A 19,713-nucleotide genomic window follows, 5' to 3' on the forward strand; every position below is an offset into this window, starting at 1 on the left:
GCAACACACACACACACACACACACACACACACACACACACACACACACAAGCAAGCGCCATACTGACCATACGCAGCTGAAATGCACTGAAGTAAACTTCTGCATGTCCGTTAGCTTTAGCAGCCGATGTGAAGTAGTTTTAGACGACATTATTGTTTCTAATGGCTGCCCGTTGCAACTCGCGAGCAACCGCGTGAGGGGGGGAACAGACACTGAGATACAGTATGAAGATGGCGTGTTTATCAAGCATCAACAGTGGTGTCTTTAAAACTTCAGCATAGAGGATTTCTTATTGCAACTTCGACATTTTCTGTTGCTTTACCTACAAACATCACACTGCTGCTTCACGGGCAAGTCCTCTCTCCGCTCCTCTCTCTCTCTGTGCCGCTGCAGCGCTGCATCTACCCTCAGTGTTGATTGGCTGTCACTCACTTGTGCCGTGTAGCCAATCAATGGGGGCTGTAGGCGGGACATTTGTTACACAGCACAGAGTGGAGATTTCAGGCAGACAGGCCAAGAGAGACAGCTGCATGAGAGCCAAAGGAGCGCGTTTTAATTAAAATAAACGTATTTTAATTAAAATAAACGTATTTTATCGGCTATCAGTGGAAAGAACGGCCGATGCCGATTATCATAAAAATGCTGAATATCGGCCGATATTATCGGCGGTGCCGATTATTGGTCGATCCCTAGTCTACAGCTGATCCTGAGTGGACAAGGTACAAAACCTGATCCAATTATATACACAGATTTGACCAATTTAAGCAACAGTAACAAGCTAAAATGCTGTTAATTAGGGAGTACTCATTTGAGGACACTAGGACGAAATTATCATCTTGTTTGAGGACACTAGGACTTTATTATTGTATTATCCCAGCATTTCACACAGGCCAATTAGGTGTGATGGACTAGTCCTACAAACCAAAAGCACATTCATAGAGTGCAGAGCAGGGAAATTGTAATACAGAGTTACAAAAGGAAGAAATCAGAAGGTCCTCCAGTAAGACTACTACTCCCTGCTGACAGAGCAGGCCTGCAATTAGCCCTTGAAGTCATTATGCGGGTTACATTTTTATGAACAATTTGTTAATGAGATCCATGTTTCAAGTATTATTCTTCTCCAAATGCAACTTCTCTGCCCCACCTTAATGTGTGGATGTCTTTAGTTAACATGGGCGCACTGGCATTTGGTTAAAACAGCAACCAAACAGTAGTTTGGGAGATGTTGCTAACAAACCAAAGGCACTGCACACCAGTATCCTTCAAATTATTCTGCAGGGCATTGTATGTGTTTTCCTATGAAACGTAGTGCAACGATATTGGTAAATTTCCCACGTAATCATGAGTCTGTAATTAGTGTATAACCTACTTATTTGGGATGGCTGCGATCACGTGACCAATGCGCTTACGTGAGTAAAGAAGGGCGCAGTCTCCATAAGAAGGCAGGTTGTGGTGGTGGATGGGTCACAAAACACAGGACTTTCTTCCAGGAGAATTACTTTATGAAACATTGTCACTATGTTTCTTTTCCTAAACCTAACCACAGTAACTTTACATTGAGTATGTGACGTCATTCTTCTTTATAGGTTATCAGAGGAACTGTTGTGAGTGCATTTTCTTAGGGTATCACACAAACTGTTGGTGAATCCACTAGAGGGCTGGATAGGAATGTAGCCTGCCAGACTTTCCAGACAGAAGTTTGCAGCCTGTCATAGACTTATTATTAGGGTTTTCTTTTTGGTTAACCAAAGATTGTTTTACTCCCTAACCTTACCCGAATGTTTTAGTTGCCTAAACTTAACCATACCTGAACAATTTACAACTACTGCAGTGGTTCCCTTGGCTTAACCATACTGTGCTTGCACAGATGTTATTAATCACACTACGCAGTCTGTAATTATTTTCTTTTGTCATTACTATGTCTCTGTGAAACCTTGAGTCATTAATATGAATGCTTCGTCATTGGTAGCACCTTTTCAGAACTGAGTGCTTTGTAAACAGCGGTGACCTGTGGTCTGTTTACTGACACTGAATGTCAGTCAACACAGCTGATGACCACTGCTGCCTACTGCTCCAAAAAAGGGTTTGGTTCCTGGGAGCAGTATTTCTGGCCTGATCAAGCAGTTTTTACACTTCGTTAGCTGTGCTTATGGGTGGGAAGCAAAAGAGGGATCATGTCCTTATTTTGGCTGCACTAGTGACTCTAGGGATAGGGATTGTCCATTGGCACTTATGGCCACACAGAATCAAACCATCCTGAGATGATTTGTGTATCCAGTACCAATTTAAACACGGTATATTGTGCCAAGATGCACCTGAGATGGACCATCTCTAAAGTCGGGTCAAAGAATACCTCTAAAGATCACCTCCAAAAAAACTGCAATACAACAGTTAGGCTTTGTCATCACTAAGGGAAGATTCAATGCCAACATTCAGTGATGATTCAGTGACATTTAAAAAGCCTCTGCTGCTAGATGATGCTAGGTGCCCTGAAAATCAAGACACGTGCATAAAAGACACCTTCATGTGGGTAGCCCTGTTGAATAGAGATGCACATCATGCTCGGCTGAGTCAGACCAAGTCAAGCCAAGCATGCACAGGTGTATGGGAAAAGGCTACTGGTTGGCTAAAAGATGCAACAGGAGACGTCAATGTCACAGAGGTAGAAATTGTCTGTAGCCCTCTACAAGAAGTATAGAGTTTGGACTTTGTAATTGTGGAGAGAACTGAAGAACATGGTGGAGAGTACCATGAGGAACTATGAATTAAACATGCTTGATTATTGCAACAGAACTGCATTACGCGATTTGCTTCTTCCGACATGATGATGTGAACTTGTTTGACATTAACCCTTGAATAATGAAGGTTAATGTGGGCTAATTACGAGCACTATTTCATCGCACACTTTAAAAAATGCGGCAACACAGGTTTGTGTAGAAACGGAGGGAAGTAAAAGCCATGCATTGACATTTCAAAAGGTGAGATATTTCAAAACAGCCGTTGAGTGACTGCTGCTAACAGCTATCGAGTGATTGCTGCTTGACCTTTTCGCATTCAGCGTCCAGGACTGCAGAAGAGCTTTAATGGAGCAGCAATAAATCCCGTCTCTGAGATTTCCTTCTATCAGACATCAGCTTCTCAGACAGATGAGAGCTGAGGTATTCAATGTGTCTTGTCAAAGTGCTGAAAAGTGCCTTGTATTCAGTGTGTATCTATCCACGGAGTTTAGTGAAATGACATGTTTGTATGTATTTTTACATGTGTGAATGACTGAACATTAATGCAGCAGCAGTCAGGGTAAACCATAAAAAAGTATTGGTATCAGTTCAGTGTTTGGGGATTTCTTTTATCAGATAAACCCCAGTAGATAGCTTGTTGTCCTGAGAAAGGTAAGCCCAGATTGTCGGAGATAAAGATCTGAGCCCCAAACCTCCACAGAGATCAAATGCTCCTTGTAAAGTGTTTTATGATGACGATGTAGCTGTCTCAAAGCTGTAGGTTATTTAGGTCTGCATGTTGAGGTGTATATCAATGTACTGAGGAACTGTCAGCCAGTCTCTGGGCAGAATGAGAATGAAATTATAGATAATAAATCAAAGTGTCCACCAGGTTTCCTGTCAGAAATGAAAGCAGTCTGAAGAATGGAGGGAAAGATATGGAGAGGAAGCAGTTTCGTCAAGATGAAGACAGGTGAGAGGGGGAAGATGAGATGAAGGCAGAGATGAGATGATCGACACGTCATGTTAGCGGGCCCATGTTCATTACACACCAGAAAACAAAACTGTTGGATGGATGAAAAATGGAGCAGCAATTTTGCTTTTCTCAGATTGTACTTATAACATGTCGGCATGCTGTGATGTACACAGTCTTCCATGGATGCAGCCCCTGAATCAGGACATAGCAACCGTTCATGTGCAGCCCAGACACTAGGAGGAAATGTCAGCGTTGTATGTTTCTGCAAATCAAAGAAACGTTACATTTGTATGTTGCGTATGTGTCATATTGATGTTTCTAACCCTGACGCTGACCCTGTCATTGGGAGGTGAAAGTCAAGTGGATGGCGTGACACCTAGGCAAGACGCCAGCCAAGCTGCAGACCACTGTTCAGAACCAACAAACAACAAAACCAGTTGTTTTTAGCGGGTCATCGCAGCGTTTCTAGTGGCTGTGCATCCACCAAATGTGCATGCTTTTTGGCAGCCTGTTGCCAATTTTTTTCAGCCAGGATAGTGCCACAAGAAGGGGTTGTTTTTTTACCTAGACATTGCTGCATATCATTTTTTTTCCACAATCTGTTTATTGAATTTTTTCAAATACAACAAATAAAAAAACACAGTAATATTTGGTCAGTCCAATAGTGACACGACATAAAAGTAAGTAGGAAGTAAAACAAGAAAAATACAAAACCAATACAGGACTAAGACAAGATAAATACTACTAAATCAGTACCCAGAGCAAGACAAAGAACGAGATCGAAAAATCCTAACCTGTAGATATGCGTGTATAATGATATAAATAACATAAAATACTAAAACATAATATCATGGTTGTTGGTTGGACAACTACCCGTCACATCACAATTTAAAGTCTCTAAAATACATGATCAGTCATTCAGGAATATCTGGAAAGTCCAGCTCTCATTATACACTCGAAAAAAGGATCCGACATCTTGCAAAGTTTCCTCAGGGAGCCCTTCATTATGCAAAATGGCTACATTTTCAGTCAGGACTGTACCACCCAAAGTGGTATTTTAAGCCAAAACACAATCTTTTCCTCACCATAACTGAGTGTTTTTTGTGCCTAAACCTCATCACATGTTACCATAGGATTGTTCAAAGGTAATGAAACATAAAGTTTCCTTTTTAAAACATATTTCAATTGTTTGTTTTTTTTTAACAACATATAAAGTGCTATACAGCATTACAGAAGGAAAATAAAAATAAGCACGTATATGCACAAGTACACACATATACAGCTTCTTACATACACATAGAACCTTTTAAAGAAACAGGCAGTTCCAGAAGATAAAGGGTCCATCCCATTGTGATTGGCTACAAGATGTAAAGTCGCTGTGACTTACCTTACAAGGAGTTATCAATAAAGTAGGGGTTTAGAGTCTAGCTTTTATATATTAAAAAATGGACTCCAAATTCTCATAAATTTATCAGAGGAGCCGTTTAGGGCCGTAATAGACTTGCTGCAAACAACGCAAACGCAACCGCATCATGGCTGCCACGCGTGATCTGCGTTCGTTTGACGCGTCAAATGCACATCTCAACGCAAGGTACCGCAACACATGCGCGAGGTGCAATATTCGTATAACCACTAGAGGTGCTGGTGCAAATGCACACAGTGACCGACCTGGATGATCAGACCAGACCCTTCTTCTTCTTTTCATGAGATTCTTCACGATTTCCGGGTAGTATTTCTGTTGTCTGCCCCAAGTGGTGACCACCAATATTGTGCATTTTGGCTGCATAGTGTTGCGTGCACAACGCGTACACAACGTGCCATGTCTGTGCACAGACACGGCATGGTGTACGTTCGATCAAGCAGCAAGTATATTACGGCCCTTAATGTGAATCTTAGTTCGTCAAGTTTGAGATGTTGCCTCACTTTCACATGAGGGCTCTCCAGTGGAGAGGAGTTAACCTCCGTGCTAATAGAGTGAAAAATTTTGTTACTTTGAGTTTAGATCCTGAGAGATTTTTATTTTTCCCTCCTGCTATGCCAAAGACGGCTGTCAAAGGATGTGGGTGAATTTTCAATGTAAAAATATCTGATAGTGTTTTGAAGATCGGCTCCAATAAGTGGGCAAATTAGGACACAGCCAGAATGAGTGTTGCAGGAGAAGGTCTGCACCTGTCACAAGCCGAATCAACATCTGGGAACATTTTAGAGTTTGACTTTTGAGAAATGAAGTAAACATAAAGTTTCAACATCTCCACGACACAATAACACAGATGTAATGTTTCCATGGTTTGCAGAAATGTACAATGCCAACATTTATTCTGGCGTGCCACTTGCCCTCTGACCCTCCATGAGGACACATAATTTCCCCACAGGGATCAATCGCATTATTATATTTGTTGCCGTTGTTTTCCTTCAGATTTAAGGCCTTCATTCCTTCCAGAGAGCCGTTTACAGCCGTTTTTATAAAACACATAAACTTCACAGCCCCATCAAGCGGGTTATTACTATTCCTGTCCTTTCACACAGACTTTTACTGTGTTTTTGATCAATGGCTGGAGTGTGGCAGTAATGGAGCCCGGGCTGCGGCTTCCATTTTTACCGGGCGCACCAACACACTATAAATCACGCACCCCCACGGCTCTGCGAGATGCAGCGGATAAAAGCATCCACCAAATGGAATAATAGATCAACTTTGTCCTTTCAACGGTTCCTATTTCTATTTGTTTGATCTGGCTTTATCTCCACTATTTATGCATTCTGTACTGCAGTGCGTGTGTGTGTGTGTGTGTGTGTGTGTGTGTCCATACCGCCTTATCTTCACGGTGCAAACACAGTTTAAGGACTCGAATCAAAAACAACACACTATATTCATGTTTCTTTTATATCCAGAGCCACTACATCATAAGTATGAGAAGCTTCTTGTGACTTTGGTCGGAGCAAAGTCACAAATACCACTTGATTTATTGGTTAATATTTCAAAAATATGGAAAAAAGAAAATAATGTTTCATAAGCTTTTACATTTAAGTGAGGTTGTGCTTCTGAGGGATTCTGTAATTTCACTATAATAATATAATTATGATCATTGTGATAATTATTCTAATCAGAGGCACACAGAGACTGGTTGAAGTGTTTTTAACATTATGTTACCCTTGAAAGCCTCTTTGGTATAACTTAAATATGAAGTCAGACAGATTTTTTAGCCTTGCAAACAACCTCAGGATTTAAAAAAAACATCTAATCTTTAATCTCTGCCTCCACAGAGTTATGATTAAAACATGAAATTCATCTAATGGCAGAAATCCCAGAACCAGATCACATCTAAAATGTAATCGTTGGTTGTTTGGACCATTTGTTGTTTCTTTGACAAATGGATTGTCAAAAATAAGGAATAAGTATGTATGGGAGATTTTTCCTCTTTGTGCTCCGCCAGGCTCAGAGTGTGCTGTCGCTTCACAAGGCTGACTCAGCAACAAAGTTTTCAACTGCTGCTGTAGGCAGTTCAATACTTTCAGGAAGTGTGAAAATAGCTGTGTTTAATTTGATGATCGTGCTTTTTAAAAGTTTTACAGAATTTTCTTAAACCATACCACAATATGATCCTTAAATACTGAATGGAAAAACATTTTTGCATTTCACACTGTAAGATATGTTATTAGTGATGTCTCATAAAATGATGTCTCGGGATGAGTCTAACATGTATTTCAAAGTAATAAATCAGGGCTCAGCAGTAACTTCTAAAAACAGTAGCAGGCTGGAGACCAGGTGTTGGCTTTTGGTTACCCGAACTGAAAATGTGGTTTGCCATTTTAAATCATCTTTTATTTGAGGAATTAAGATACCATGCAGGTATACACCAGGTTAATCATGAAAAAGTGAGTAAAAGAAGGTTTAAAAGCTTCATTATAATAACCAAACAAAATGCTTTGTAGTTTGTGTCTTTGTTTGTGTCCTTTAGTGTATGCGAGTAAACTCATCAGTGCATATGCAGAGTTGTCCGGTTCCAGTTCTGACCGTAACAGCTGTATTTAAATATCACTAATGCAACAAATATGAAAAATGTATTTATTTCAGGATGCACGTTATGCTGTTTGCTGTCCCTATGTTTTATATGTTAGAAAGTGATTGCCACTGATGGCAACCAAAGGCCAAGAATTTGTCGCCAGTTTCTAAAAATGGTTGTCAGTGTGTCCCATACTGTCAAGCCTTGTAAATTCTTAAGCCCAGTTCAGACCAATGATTCGTGACGAGACAAAACCGCTTTGCAGAGAAAAGTTGCAGCGGTGTGAACTGGCCAGTCTGAGCTCGACTCAAGCTGGCTGAAGGTGTCACCTGCAACTCAGCCTGTAGTGAAGTCTGCTGGTCAAGTCAAGATGACCACAGAAGGCGTGTTGGCAGGTGCTCCATCCTCACCGAGCCCTCTGTTTCTGTCCTTACAGCGTGCCGGTGTCGGACCGTAGGTCACTGCTGCTGCTCGCTGTGTGTGCTGTGTGTCTCATCTTGTTGCATTGGTGTGAACTGGCGGGTTTTTAGAACGTAGCAGAACGACGCGTTGCAAGTAGTTAGCTGTTTCAACTCGTCTCATCACAAATCTTTGGTCTGAACTCAACTTGTAGGTGTCACCGTATTGCAAGTGAGAACGGAGTTTCTGGTTTTGTTATTCATAACGTTGCTAACAGCATGGCTCATGACACTGAATTTGTGGTATTCATGTCTCCCCCTGGATTAATTCTAATAACTTTAATTATTCCAGGCACAGGCCCAGGGGCCCAAAGAAGAAGGGAGGGCCCCTGGCCTTCACCTGCAAAATGTTGCTCAAATTAAGACAAACGGATCAGGAAGAGATCCAAAATGACCATAAACAGATGCAAAGAAAAGCATGGAGACACAAAATACCTACCCCACTAAATTACTTCAAAGATACACAGAATCATCAAAAAAGACATAAAGTTATCTCAGACACAAAATTACCGGACAAGACACTAAAATACCTCAAAGAGACACAATTTACCTTCATAAAAGGGGCAAAACACCAATAAAGAGACACAAAATGACCAGCGACGACACAAAATTATGTGGAAAAAAAACACAAAATGACCATTAAAGACACTAAATTACCTCGAAGAGACATAAAATACTTTCATACAAGGGGCAAAACAACAATAAAGAGATAGCCTGGAAATCCAGACCCAAATCTAGAAAGATTTAGGGTCTGGCCATGAGCAATGTAAATGGCCCAACTCGAGGGGCGGCACCAAGCATGCATTTGAAAATATCACTGCACGCAATTGGATAACACTACGACCAATCAGAACAATACACGGGGTGACGTATCCAGAGCGCTACCAGCGGAGCTAACTGGTAGATTAGACTCTTGCCGTATCCAGTCGACAAAACAGCAAAAATGTCCTTCTTGCAAAGTAAAGACTTGAGCGCCGTCTTCTGTTCCTCTTTTAGAGAAAAAGCCAAGTCTAACTCGTTCACTGTAGCGGCCAAAGCTGTTTCAAACAACTGGTGTTCATCCGTAGCCATCTTGCAATGTTTACTGACTGATTCCAGACTTCATCGTCACAGCGCCGTCGTCATCTGTTTAGCTCGCCTCTGGCCCGCCTATATCAGATACAGTGATGTGATTGGTGCAGCTCGGCTCCAACAGCATGGGTAACGAGCATCATTACTGATTGCCAGAGGGACTCGCTGAGCAAATTCAAATTGTGCTCTCGCAAGAACTCTGGATTTCCAGGGTAATAAAAAGACACAAAATGTCCAAGAAAGACATAAAATGATGTGAAAAAGACTCAAAATGTCCATAAAAGACACTAAATTACTTCAAAGAGACACAAAATACCTTCATAAAAGGGGCAAAACAACCTCAAACACCTCCTCCTGCAGTCAGAGTGAGGATATGTATATTTCTTAAGTTTCATTATGAGCCAATCAGTAAACGCTGCAGCCTGCAGAACTCTTTATACTGACTGGAGGTGAAAAAGTTCACTGTTTGTGTTTTGAAGCCATCAGTCACCACTGTTGAGGAATCAACTTTGTATTTTCCCTTCAGTCTGTGATTCATTGCTTCCTGCATGATAAGAGGCTTTTCATTCAGTGGCCAAACCCAACAGCTGTGATTCATTTGGGCAAACGAGATGAATTGATTTAGTCTTATCAGCAGGACTGGGATGCATTTCTCTGTCGTGATTTAGGCTGAGAGTACAGGTGTGTTTGGAACAAGTGGTGAAAAATGTATTTTCTTGTCATCCATTAAACTGTTAGTGACTCGGCATGTTTTTCCTCGTAGTTTCTCCTCTTTTCACTCTTGTTTTCAGGTTGTAAAGTGAAGTTTAGATTATTATATGAATGTACCTCCCCCTCACACCTGTCGCTCTAACTGTGGACTGTTTCTCCTAATATGGCCAATTCTTTTACATTTTCAATGCACCTGCTTCTTCCAAAACTCTGTTATCCATCTTTCTGTTATCCCACTGGCCTCTTCTGATCCATCTGTCGATCCAGACACATTTATCTTCCTGTCTTCTTCCTCCCACTCTGTGCTCATCCTCTCTCAGCTGCACACTGTATTTAAATTAAACAGGTTAAACCCTGTGAAAACTGACTCACCTATCAGAGTTCATTTATCCTCCTGCACTCTCCCTCCTTTGTATGTCGATTTCACATCCCACTAAACATGCAAATATGTTTTTTCATCTCTCAATTACGTGTGCCTGTCTTCTATTATTAGTGTCACTGCCTAATCTACATAAGTAATTTGCATTTTTAATGAACAATATTATACAGATTTCACCCACATATTTTATCCCGGTTTAATCGCATAATGTAAATGTAAATAACGGTTTATTTTTGGAAATGTGCGCCAGTCACATTAGTGAACTAATGTCAATTTCCTCTGTGTATCCACATGTGTTTAGCCTAGCTTGGTACAAAGACTGGAGGCAGGGACCTGCTTTATTAAGAGTGAAAACAGGACTTTCCAGCATCTCAAAGCCGTCCTGATAGACAGTCCCGTGCGCCATTGACTCATTGAGCTTTAGCATGGCATTTCAAAGTGCTGTCCATCTAGAGGTGGTGACATTTTAATGTTTTGTGATGTAGATATCTTGCCCTTTATTTTATTTTCTGTAGCTTTGCTGACAGACAGCCGGCTAGTCACATTAGCATGCAGAAAAATAGCTCCCACTGCCCGCCTTCTGGTCTCCACTGGTTAGCTTAGCCCTGGTCGCTCTGCAGCAGCGTTGCCAGGTGTACGATAATTATCATATTTGTACAATAATTTGGCCCTCTGTACGATGTACGATCAGTAATCCCAAAAAAGGCCAAATGTACGATAATTTGACCATTTCATGAATGTGTGGTTGTAATCAGTATGCCGGAGTTTTTTTGTGAGCCCTGAAGGCATCTGTTCCCATGTGACATGTTTCCAGCCAATCGCACTTTGCTTAGCGTGAGATACGGGTGACGTTTGTCTCTGAACAATGAGCACGGCTGGCTGAATGATCAGCTATACCCGCCCCACGAGGCGCTAGGACCCGTCAGGAAGTCGAGCGAGAATGAGATTCAAAACAGAAGAAGAAGAAGAGGAAAAACAGAAGCAAAGAAAATGGAATAAAAGTAAACCAAAAAACTAAACACTAGAGTGACTATATTTGCCTATAGCACATCAGTAGGATCGTTAATTTGGTTATGACAGATGTACGATAATTTTCCTCAAAATACGATAATTTTGAGTCTCTGGTACGATAATCCTACTTTTCCCACCTGGCAACGCTGCTCTGCAGGGTCTGGTGGTTATTAACCAGCAACGCCAGTCATTCCCTGATTACTGCTGGTAACGCCGTTCCACTGCTGAAACATGTTGGCCACCCTCGGGTCTCCCCCAGGCCACCTTAATGAATATGCAGCTTTATTTTGAGCTGCAAAACCAAACCTATGTTAGCACCATTAGCTGTGCTGACACTGCTGATGGTGCTAACAGAACTAACAGTTAACAGTGATCATACCGGCATGTCATTGATATTGGCCAATATCGGCTTTAAGATAAATCAGTGTAATTCATGTCTTCATCTGCTGGTGGACCGTCTGCATGCATAATATGATGTTAATTCCACTATAGGAGAGACTTGATGATCACTGAAGTGAAGTGTGAAAAAAGTGGATATATAGATATCGGTTATTGGCCAAATGAGTTGTTAGGTATCAGCATATCGGACGTCTGCAAAAAAATCCAATATCGTGCATCCCCAGTAAAGGGAGTTTGTGGCTAGAATCCGCATTTTCTAGACAAGCAGTTTCTACCTTCCTCCAGTCTTCACGTGAACTTAGGCTAAAGACATTCAGGACCTACTTCGTTGCTGCAAGGGCATAACCTACCTGTTCATTTCAATTTGATTTTATTCACAAAGCCCAATATCACAAATCACAATTTGCCTCAGAGGGCTTTACAGCAAACGACATCCCTCTGTTCTTAGATCCAAAAAGTCTTGTCTTCCATTTTTTTCTCACTTCATACTTAACTTTTTCTTCTTGTCTCTCCTCTTCTCTTTCTCCTCTGCAATGCATCTAGGCGTTGAATGCATTGTGGTTTTACCTGAACCAAGGAGTCACTGGGATCCTGTCTTCGGCACCTGCGTCTTCCTCTTCTCCTTTCTCATCCCCGTCGCTATCATCAGCATCTGCTACAGCCTGATGGTCAAGCGCCTGCGCAGCGTTCGCATCCTGTCCGGCTCCAAGGAAAAGGACCGCAACCTGCGGCGCATCACCAGGATGGTCCTGGTGGTGGTGGCAGCATTCGTCGTCTGTTGGACCCCCATCCAGATCATGGTCCTGGCTCAGTCGCTGGGCTTCATCCTGAGCAGCTTGTCCACGCTGGTCCTGATGCACTTCTGCATCGCGCTGGGCTACGTCAACAGCAGCTTGAATCCCGTGCTCTACGCCTTCCTGGATGAGAACTTCAAGCGCTGCTTCCGTGAGTTCTGCAACCCGTCGCCGTTCCGCCTTGACACCCAGCAGTCGGGCAGGATGAGGAGCATCGCTAGGGAGGTGGCTGCTGCTTACAGCTGCAAGGCTGATGGCGGGGGGCCCGGAGGAGGGACGCCTAATCCAGCATGACTAGGCGTGGAGCTCCCCTTGGTGGGGGTGGACCCCCAGCAGAGGGGAGAGAACCAGGGGACAGGGAACTCCAACACAGAATTGACTCAAATAACAGCTCTCTAGCGGCACGAGCCCCCCCGCCCCCCAACTAGAAGACTGGCATGGGGTGGGGGGGAGGGTGATGAGGAGGATGGGGTTGAAAGGAAAAGAATTTAGGAATATGGATGGGGATGACAAATGTAGGGTATATGGGCAGAGGTCAGTGGGATTCATTGTAAGCTTGGGTGGTAATGATGGTGAACATCTGGGTAGGAGATGGTTCCAGTATTGGAGTGGCTCAAACCATTGTGGATCCTGGTGTTGGAATGACTCTGGCCATAACTCCATTGAGGCGGTGAGCTATTTTGGAATGTATCCGACTTGTATTGGAAGCACGTAAACACAAAAGAGGTGACAGCATTATTTGACATTTATTGCAGCTCCAAAAACAACAGCCTCACCAACAGGAACTGCATCTGCCAACTGAGGCCGGAACCCAGACGCTGCATCTCTGGAAAGATGCCTCTGTACTTGGGTATGAGAAGGCAGGGGTTGGGGCTAGACAGTTGGAGAGAGCATATAAACAGCATGGGATTAATAGAAGGAGTGCAGATACCAAAATAAAAAAAGAACACCAGGCTTTGGTGCCTGTAGAAAGATTATAAACATTAGAAACATGGACCATGGCTATCTGGCAGTCCACGGACTGAAGACTTGCCAAGGATGAGTAAAGCTTTCTGGAAGTGTGAAACAGAGAATAAACACTTTCACCACAGTTTATTGTAACTTTATCAGTTGATGTTTCAGACTAAATAACTATATGTCATAAGTGGTGGACAAAACGCCCTGTGTGTCCAGTGATCCAACTATGGGGTCTTTGTTGTGATGGTTTCTGTAAGAATCAGTTTATATGATGGTAAAATGCTGCTGAGCCCTTATAAGGACGCAAATGGGCGCACAAAGTATAATGTGATATATCAGCCTGTGGACAGAAAGTTGGATGTAGTATCTGCGAACAATAGCTGGCATGAGGAGAAGAACAACGTGCAACACGCAACTCTTGAACAATATTTCTTAAACTGTGTCTACGGGCCCAGAGCGGGTCACATGAATGTTATTTCTTGTAGGAGCAACATTTCTCAATGTGTTCTGAAGCAAAATAAGCCTGAGAAACCCGTCCTCAAACACGTTTCTTAGAGTTTTTGTGATTTTTGAAACTTTCTATGATCACCTATGGGGTGTTGGAAAATTAGAGTTTAGGGTGGGGGGTGGGGGGAGGAGCTTGTGAGATTGTAACCTGTAAGAACAGCAAAAACTCAACAAGATAATCAGTGTTTGGGACAAGCCTAGCCTGGGTGTTAACCCCTTTTCTTCTTAATGTGTTTTAGGACACAAAATGAATGACAGTGCCTGAAACGTCAATTAGTGTCCAGAGACGATAAAATTAGCAGCTCGGACTTGAAAGATTTGTAAAGGCTGTTTCAGATTGTTGGTTTGTATGATGCAATGAAAGACATCTGGAATGCAGAAATGTGTAGGATAGTTGAGCGGTTACTAGTGATGACTTTAAAATCAATCCTTGTATTCTGAAACATGCATAACAGGTGGTATTTACAAAACATCTGTGATGGTACCGTTGGACCAGACGTCTCTTGTGGACGTTAAGAATTATAGAATATATTGTAAGGAAATACACATTAACCCGATGTCAAACACTACATCACAGTTAGACCTTTAGGCCAACTTTTCCACAGTTAGTTGAAGAAAGAAAAAAGACAAAAAAAAAATGTTTGCAATCTTTATTGATGATGAGTCAGGCTGCCTCATTCAGATCTGATCCTGCTTACTGATTCTAGTTTTTATTATTAAGCCCATTTCAGATCAAAGATTTGTGACAAGACTGTTTTAGAACGTTGCAGCGGTGTGAACTGGCTGGTCTGAGCTCGACTCAACTCAGCTGATGGTGTCACCTGCATCTCTGCTGGTCAAATTGCTGGCGACTGGTTTTAGAACATAAAACTCGTCACCTGTTTCAACAGCCAATCAGCTTGTAGTAAAGTCTGCTGATCAAGTCAAAATGACCACAGACGGCGTGTTCGCGTGCTGCAGCAGGTGTTTCCGTCCTCACGGTGTGCTGGTGTGAGACGATGGGTCATTGCTGCTCGCTGATTACTCACTTACTGAATAATTGGCGCTGCTTACTTATATCATTGGGGCGTAGTGATTATAAGTACAGTCCATATGATGCTCGTTAGTTTTGCACCATTTCATCACCACTATGAATGCATCTGTAGCCTTTATCTCACTATCACTATCCTCATTCATGTTTTAAGAAGCTACAAATTATATTCAGCCAAGCTGCAAATCAGAACAGAAGCACAGAGAGTTGTTGCACAGAGGTGATACACAGTTGCATTGGTGTGAACTGGGAGGATTTTAGAATGTTGCATAACGGCACATTGCAAGTAGCTGCCTGTTTCAACTCGTCTCATCATCTTTGGTCTGAAATGGGTTTTATTGTTTGAGTAAAAACAAAAAAAGAAGTGTTTAAGGAGCAGATGTTTGCTTCCATAAAAATACTAATTCTTTTCTGGCTGAAATATAACCAGAAGACAGATATTATCACATGAGCTCAATGTCCAAATCTGATTCGGCTGAAATAATTTAGCCCTGGACAGGTCGAATATAATATAATTAACTTGGAGGACAGTACCATCCGAGACATCCTGTTTAAATACTTTCAGCATGCCTGCAGCTTGTGTTTGAATTCCCTGTGACACCTCCCAAGATAATGAATCATTTTGGATAAAAGCAAATTGAACATGACAGAGGCAGCATAATCACAGATGTTTTGAAAATGGGATCTGGGAGTGCTGTGTTTTCCAGGCTGGTTCAGGAATCAGAGGTGATGGGTTCAGGGTCGGGGTGGGTTTGGGGTTTGGGAGTGTTGGTGTTGAACTCTGGGTTTGACATATTTTGAGGTTGGGACATTTCCACTGGGTGGGGTCGGGTAGGGGTGTAACGAGTGAGTTATTTCAACTCCCAGCACCACAGTGGCAAAGCAGGAGGTCGGGGTCACAGTGCTCTGACCCCACTCCAAGGGACAAAGGGGCTCTCTCTCTTCTTAGTGTCTTAAAGTGGAAATCAACGCTGAAACAGAAACCATGTCAGGTATTGTCATGTTCCTGGACAGTTTGGGAAATTATACTGACACCATTATAACCGATACAGTCCTCCAACTTCTGGACATCCCCCGGGACACTTATTTGGCACTCTGACAAGAATGACAGACATGTATATATGTTCGTAATTGAAAATGTGTCTTTTTTAAATTTGAACTTTAAATTTTCTCTATCATAGCTCAATCTAAACATTTAAAAATTAGTTTTTGTCATCCGTCCTGGAATAAAATCAGGTTCTCGTGAACAATCAGTGGAGCCTCTGTCCAGACACTTTTCTTTCTCCACTTTGGGTCTGCTGTATCTAAAAGAGAGAACAATTACATAACATTTCTGGAACCTTTGTGAAGCTTGAGGTTTCATTTTTGAAGGTACACACTTATTCCCACTGCTCTGATAGTTTTGTGTCAAAGGTTAAACTGTCCGGGCTTTATGATTAACGTGGATTCTGTTTTAGGGTTGGTGTCCCCTTTAATTTTACATTTGTGTCTCTTCATATAGTTTGTTACCTTTTTTGATTGGTTTAGATGTCTGTATTTTAAATCCAAAAGATAAAATGTGTCTCTCTTTTCACTTCTTTTTCATTCCTCCATGACAGCAGGTGAAGTCCATGTGCTGTCATGAAGGGTTGTGCATTGTTGCTGCTGGTGGTTTTGCTTTAAGTTCAAACCAGTTAGTTTGCTGCAGTTACTCTTTGCAGCACATGTGAATCTTTTTATTTTAGTGATTCTGTCTTTTTTTGTTTGAGAGGAACAATTCTATGAACTTACATTGCCTTAAATATCAAGTGAAGTCTGTTAACTGAAGCTCGCTCTCTGGCTGGATAAAATGTGTTCTAGTTTTTAACTGGTGCTTCGCTGTTAGTTTATACTCGTTCAGACCTGTATTCATAAAGCCTCTGAGGACAGGAGCCATCGGGCCGGAGAACAATTCAGCTTTGAGTTTTACCCGGTTGGCTGTCTCTAGTCTTAAATTAAGGCACCAAATCTAGTGTCATTACCTCTGTTGGCATTTTTGGGAAGTGGAAGTTTTTCTCTCTGCTTCTTTCTTAAACTTTCAAACAATTAAAGTGAGAGCTGTCACCTTGACTTACATTCGTGGCATGCAAAAGTAACGCTCACTTGCTAAAATGTAAATGCAGATGATGGATATGGAAACCAAAAATGTATCAGTAAAAAGGGGATTATATCATAGCCACAGAAAATGCTCCATTCTGTCCACTCATGTTCGTCAAATTCACCTTACAATTGCTGAAACTGACAAGATAGGCACTTTGAACAATCGGATAGTGATTTCAACTCAGCCTCTCTTTTTCCTCGTGGTAACAGGTCATTGAAAACCTAATAGAACCTCTTACTATTAGTAAACATGTTCTGGTGAGTGGGGCTTAGCTGGAGGCAAAACAACTCTCCACAGACATTAGCTAATGCAAGCTGGTGAGTTCTGTTGGCTTGTTTCAGACAATGGAGGAAGATGACATGAGTGGTGTGTTCAGAAATACTCATTCTGGGTGTCACAGCACACTCTGGCACTAACTGGACCGTTCGTAAATTCGGAGCGCTGTACCATACAGTTCGGTTATCCAGAGCAGCGCATTCTCAGAGTGTCAAAGCGCACTGTGGACACTCTGTCTGTGGAGACGGAGCAGCAGAGCGCCGAGCGGAGTGAATGTGTGATTAACTTAACCGTTGGTTCATTCATGTAGAAATATAACGCTGCGTTTCTTCCACCAACAGGGCTCTCATTTTAGTGTAGAGCGTCAGACTGAATTTACCAACGCACCATGTCAGGTCACTCACTCTCCGGGACCGCCAGTGTTACTTGAATAAGTAAACACTGACCAACAGGACCAGACTGGCCAACCCGTATGCTCTCACTCAATGGATGGATGATGTCACAGGAAGCCAATCTTACAAAGGAGGACCACACTTGTTTGTTTTACTATGGAAGCTAATGTTAGCTAATGTGCTAAAAAGTTAGTGTTCCAGAGAAATCCAATATTCCTCTTAATCCCTCCCCAGTTTCTGATGAGGTGGACATGATAACCCTTAATACACATAACGTTATTCATCCCTACAACAGGAAATACTTTTTCCCTAACCTGATATGAAGTGTGCGCTGCACATGTGAGCATTTTTGATGATGGCCTCCGTCCAGTCCTTTGGTCTTATCACATTTAACCATAGTTGTTTTTGTTGACGGGCAGTGGCGGCTGGTTTTGAGCCATGACTCCTTCTATTCTGGCTCCCAATAACACAACAAGACAAACACATTTTAACACTCCTATGGAGCCTACAGCCCTGTGGGGGAGAGTCAGGTTTTGCCACCAGCTAACAAACTGTTGTCATCGTGACATCGGACCGAAAAGAGTCTATAACACTCTGCAGTGTCCTCCATGTGGAACATTTGGGAGCCCTTTGCCTCCAGAGGACATTATGATATAAAGTGGGATTTCTGTTGCATCTTCAGTAACGTGAGCGGAACTTTTACACCATGTGAATTTAACACCGAGAACAACAGTAAACACTGTGTTTATAGAAAGCTGTAACTAATACAGGTCGGGTGGCTTAATATCAGATACCACAGCTATTGTGTTCTACCATTAATAACTCACCACTGGATCTCACAGTATTGATCTCAGTTCATCATCACTTTCAAAGTGTTCAGTAGTATCCTAACTTTCCTTTCAGCTCACTGTTGAAGTTTTACAACTCAAAGTGAAGTGAATTAAGTTGTGAATCATGGGCCGTGGGTCGGTGGTGAGTGGGCTACTGCGTGTACAGGATCTTTAAATTGTTAAAAGAGAAGTGACCAAGGTTTTTTAATATATAGTCTGTCTTTGTGAGGCTTCTCTCTTTACCACATCAAATGTCATACATTCTCTGAGCTCTACGTCTTTGCCATGCCCCTTTCTGCCTTTCTAACCTTGATGATCCAATCCGTTCTGAGGTAGCTTTATGAATACTGGTCGTCTTTTGTACAACCTAGCAGACTTTGTGTAGGAAAAATGGCCGGAGCATCAAGGACACTGGCTTCGACGTGATTCACCTTTATGGAGACGTGCTATAACGCAGCTGTGAGGCTCTTTGTGCTTAAACGTCACTGTTAAACTGAAGACGCGACAATATTTTGTATTACTGTTTGGTGTTTTTTTTGTAGCACAAATCTACATAAAGAGGACTCCAAGAGGGCGAAATCCTTCTGTGAGACACTGCAGAGTGAGCATTATTATACTGTCTGTTAGCTCTGTATGAACATTCTGTTTGAATATTACACTTATGTAAAAGTATAAAACATGATTCTGATCATCATTTAACGTCTGACCTCTTTCTCTCGTTATTCTTGGTGTATAAATAAGATCTACTTCTCGCCAGCCGTAATGGTACGTATTGTTACCTCCGTGCATCCGAACGCAGGGAGATTCCTTTCATTCGTTTACATTTTACAGACCACATGAATGTCAAACAAAAAACTTGTTGAAAATCCAAATCTAGGAAGAAAAAAAACATTCAGTGTTGATGTTATTGTTATTACTATTATTGCTATCAAAAGAGAAAAACAGTGTCGCATTAGTGTTTTTTTGCTGTGCGGGAGACTGTCTGGTATGTATCTATGTATTACTTGTGGACTGCATTCTGCTCACTGCCTGAGTTATGATATGAAACAGCTCTTAGGGCTCGAAAATTAAAGAAAATGTTTCT

At 42.0% G+C, this 19,713-nt stretch overlaps 1 protein-coding gene across 1 annotated transcript in view; it reads left to right on the top strand.

The window, feature by feature from the left end:
• The window catches only part of oprl1 (opiate receptor-like 1), a 167,820-nt gene extending 153,200 nt beyond the window's left edge, over positions 1-14,620 (top strand). The window contains exon 6 of the mRNA XM_033629727.2: positions 12,268-14,620. Coding sequence (XP_033485618.1) covers positions 12,268-12,812 — 545 coding nt within the window. The 3' untranslated portion in view covers positions 12,813-14,620. The remainder of the gene's footprint in view (positions 1-12,267) is intronic.
• The last annotated feature ends 5,093 nt before the right edge of the window (positions 14,621-19,713 follow it).

This window comes from Epinephelus lanceolatus, chromosome 8 (genome assembly GCF_041903045.1).
Source record: "Epinephelus lanceolatus isolate andai-2023 chromosome 8, ASM4190304v1, whole genome shotgun sequence".
Taxonomy (NCBI): Eukaryota; Metazoa; Chordata; class Actinopteri; order Perciformes; family Serranidae; genus Epinephelus; species Epinephelus lanceolatus.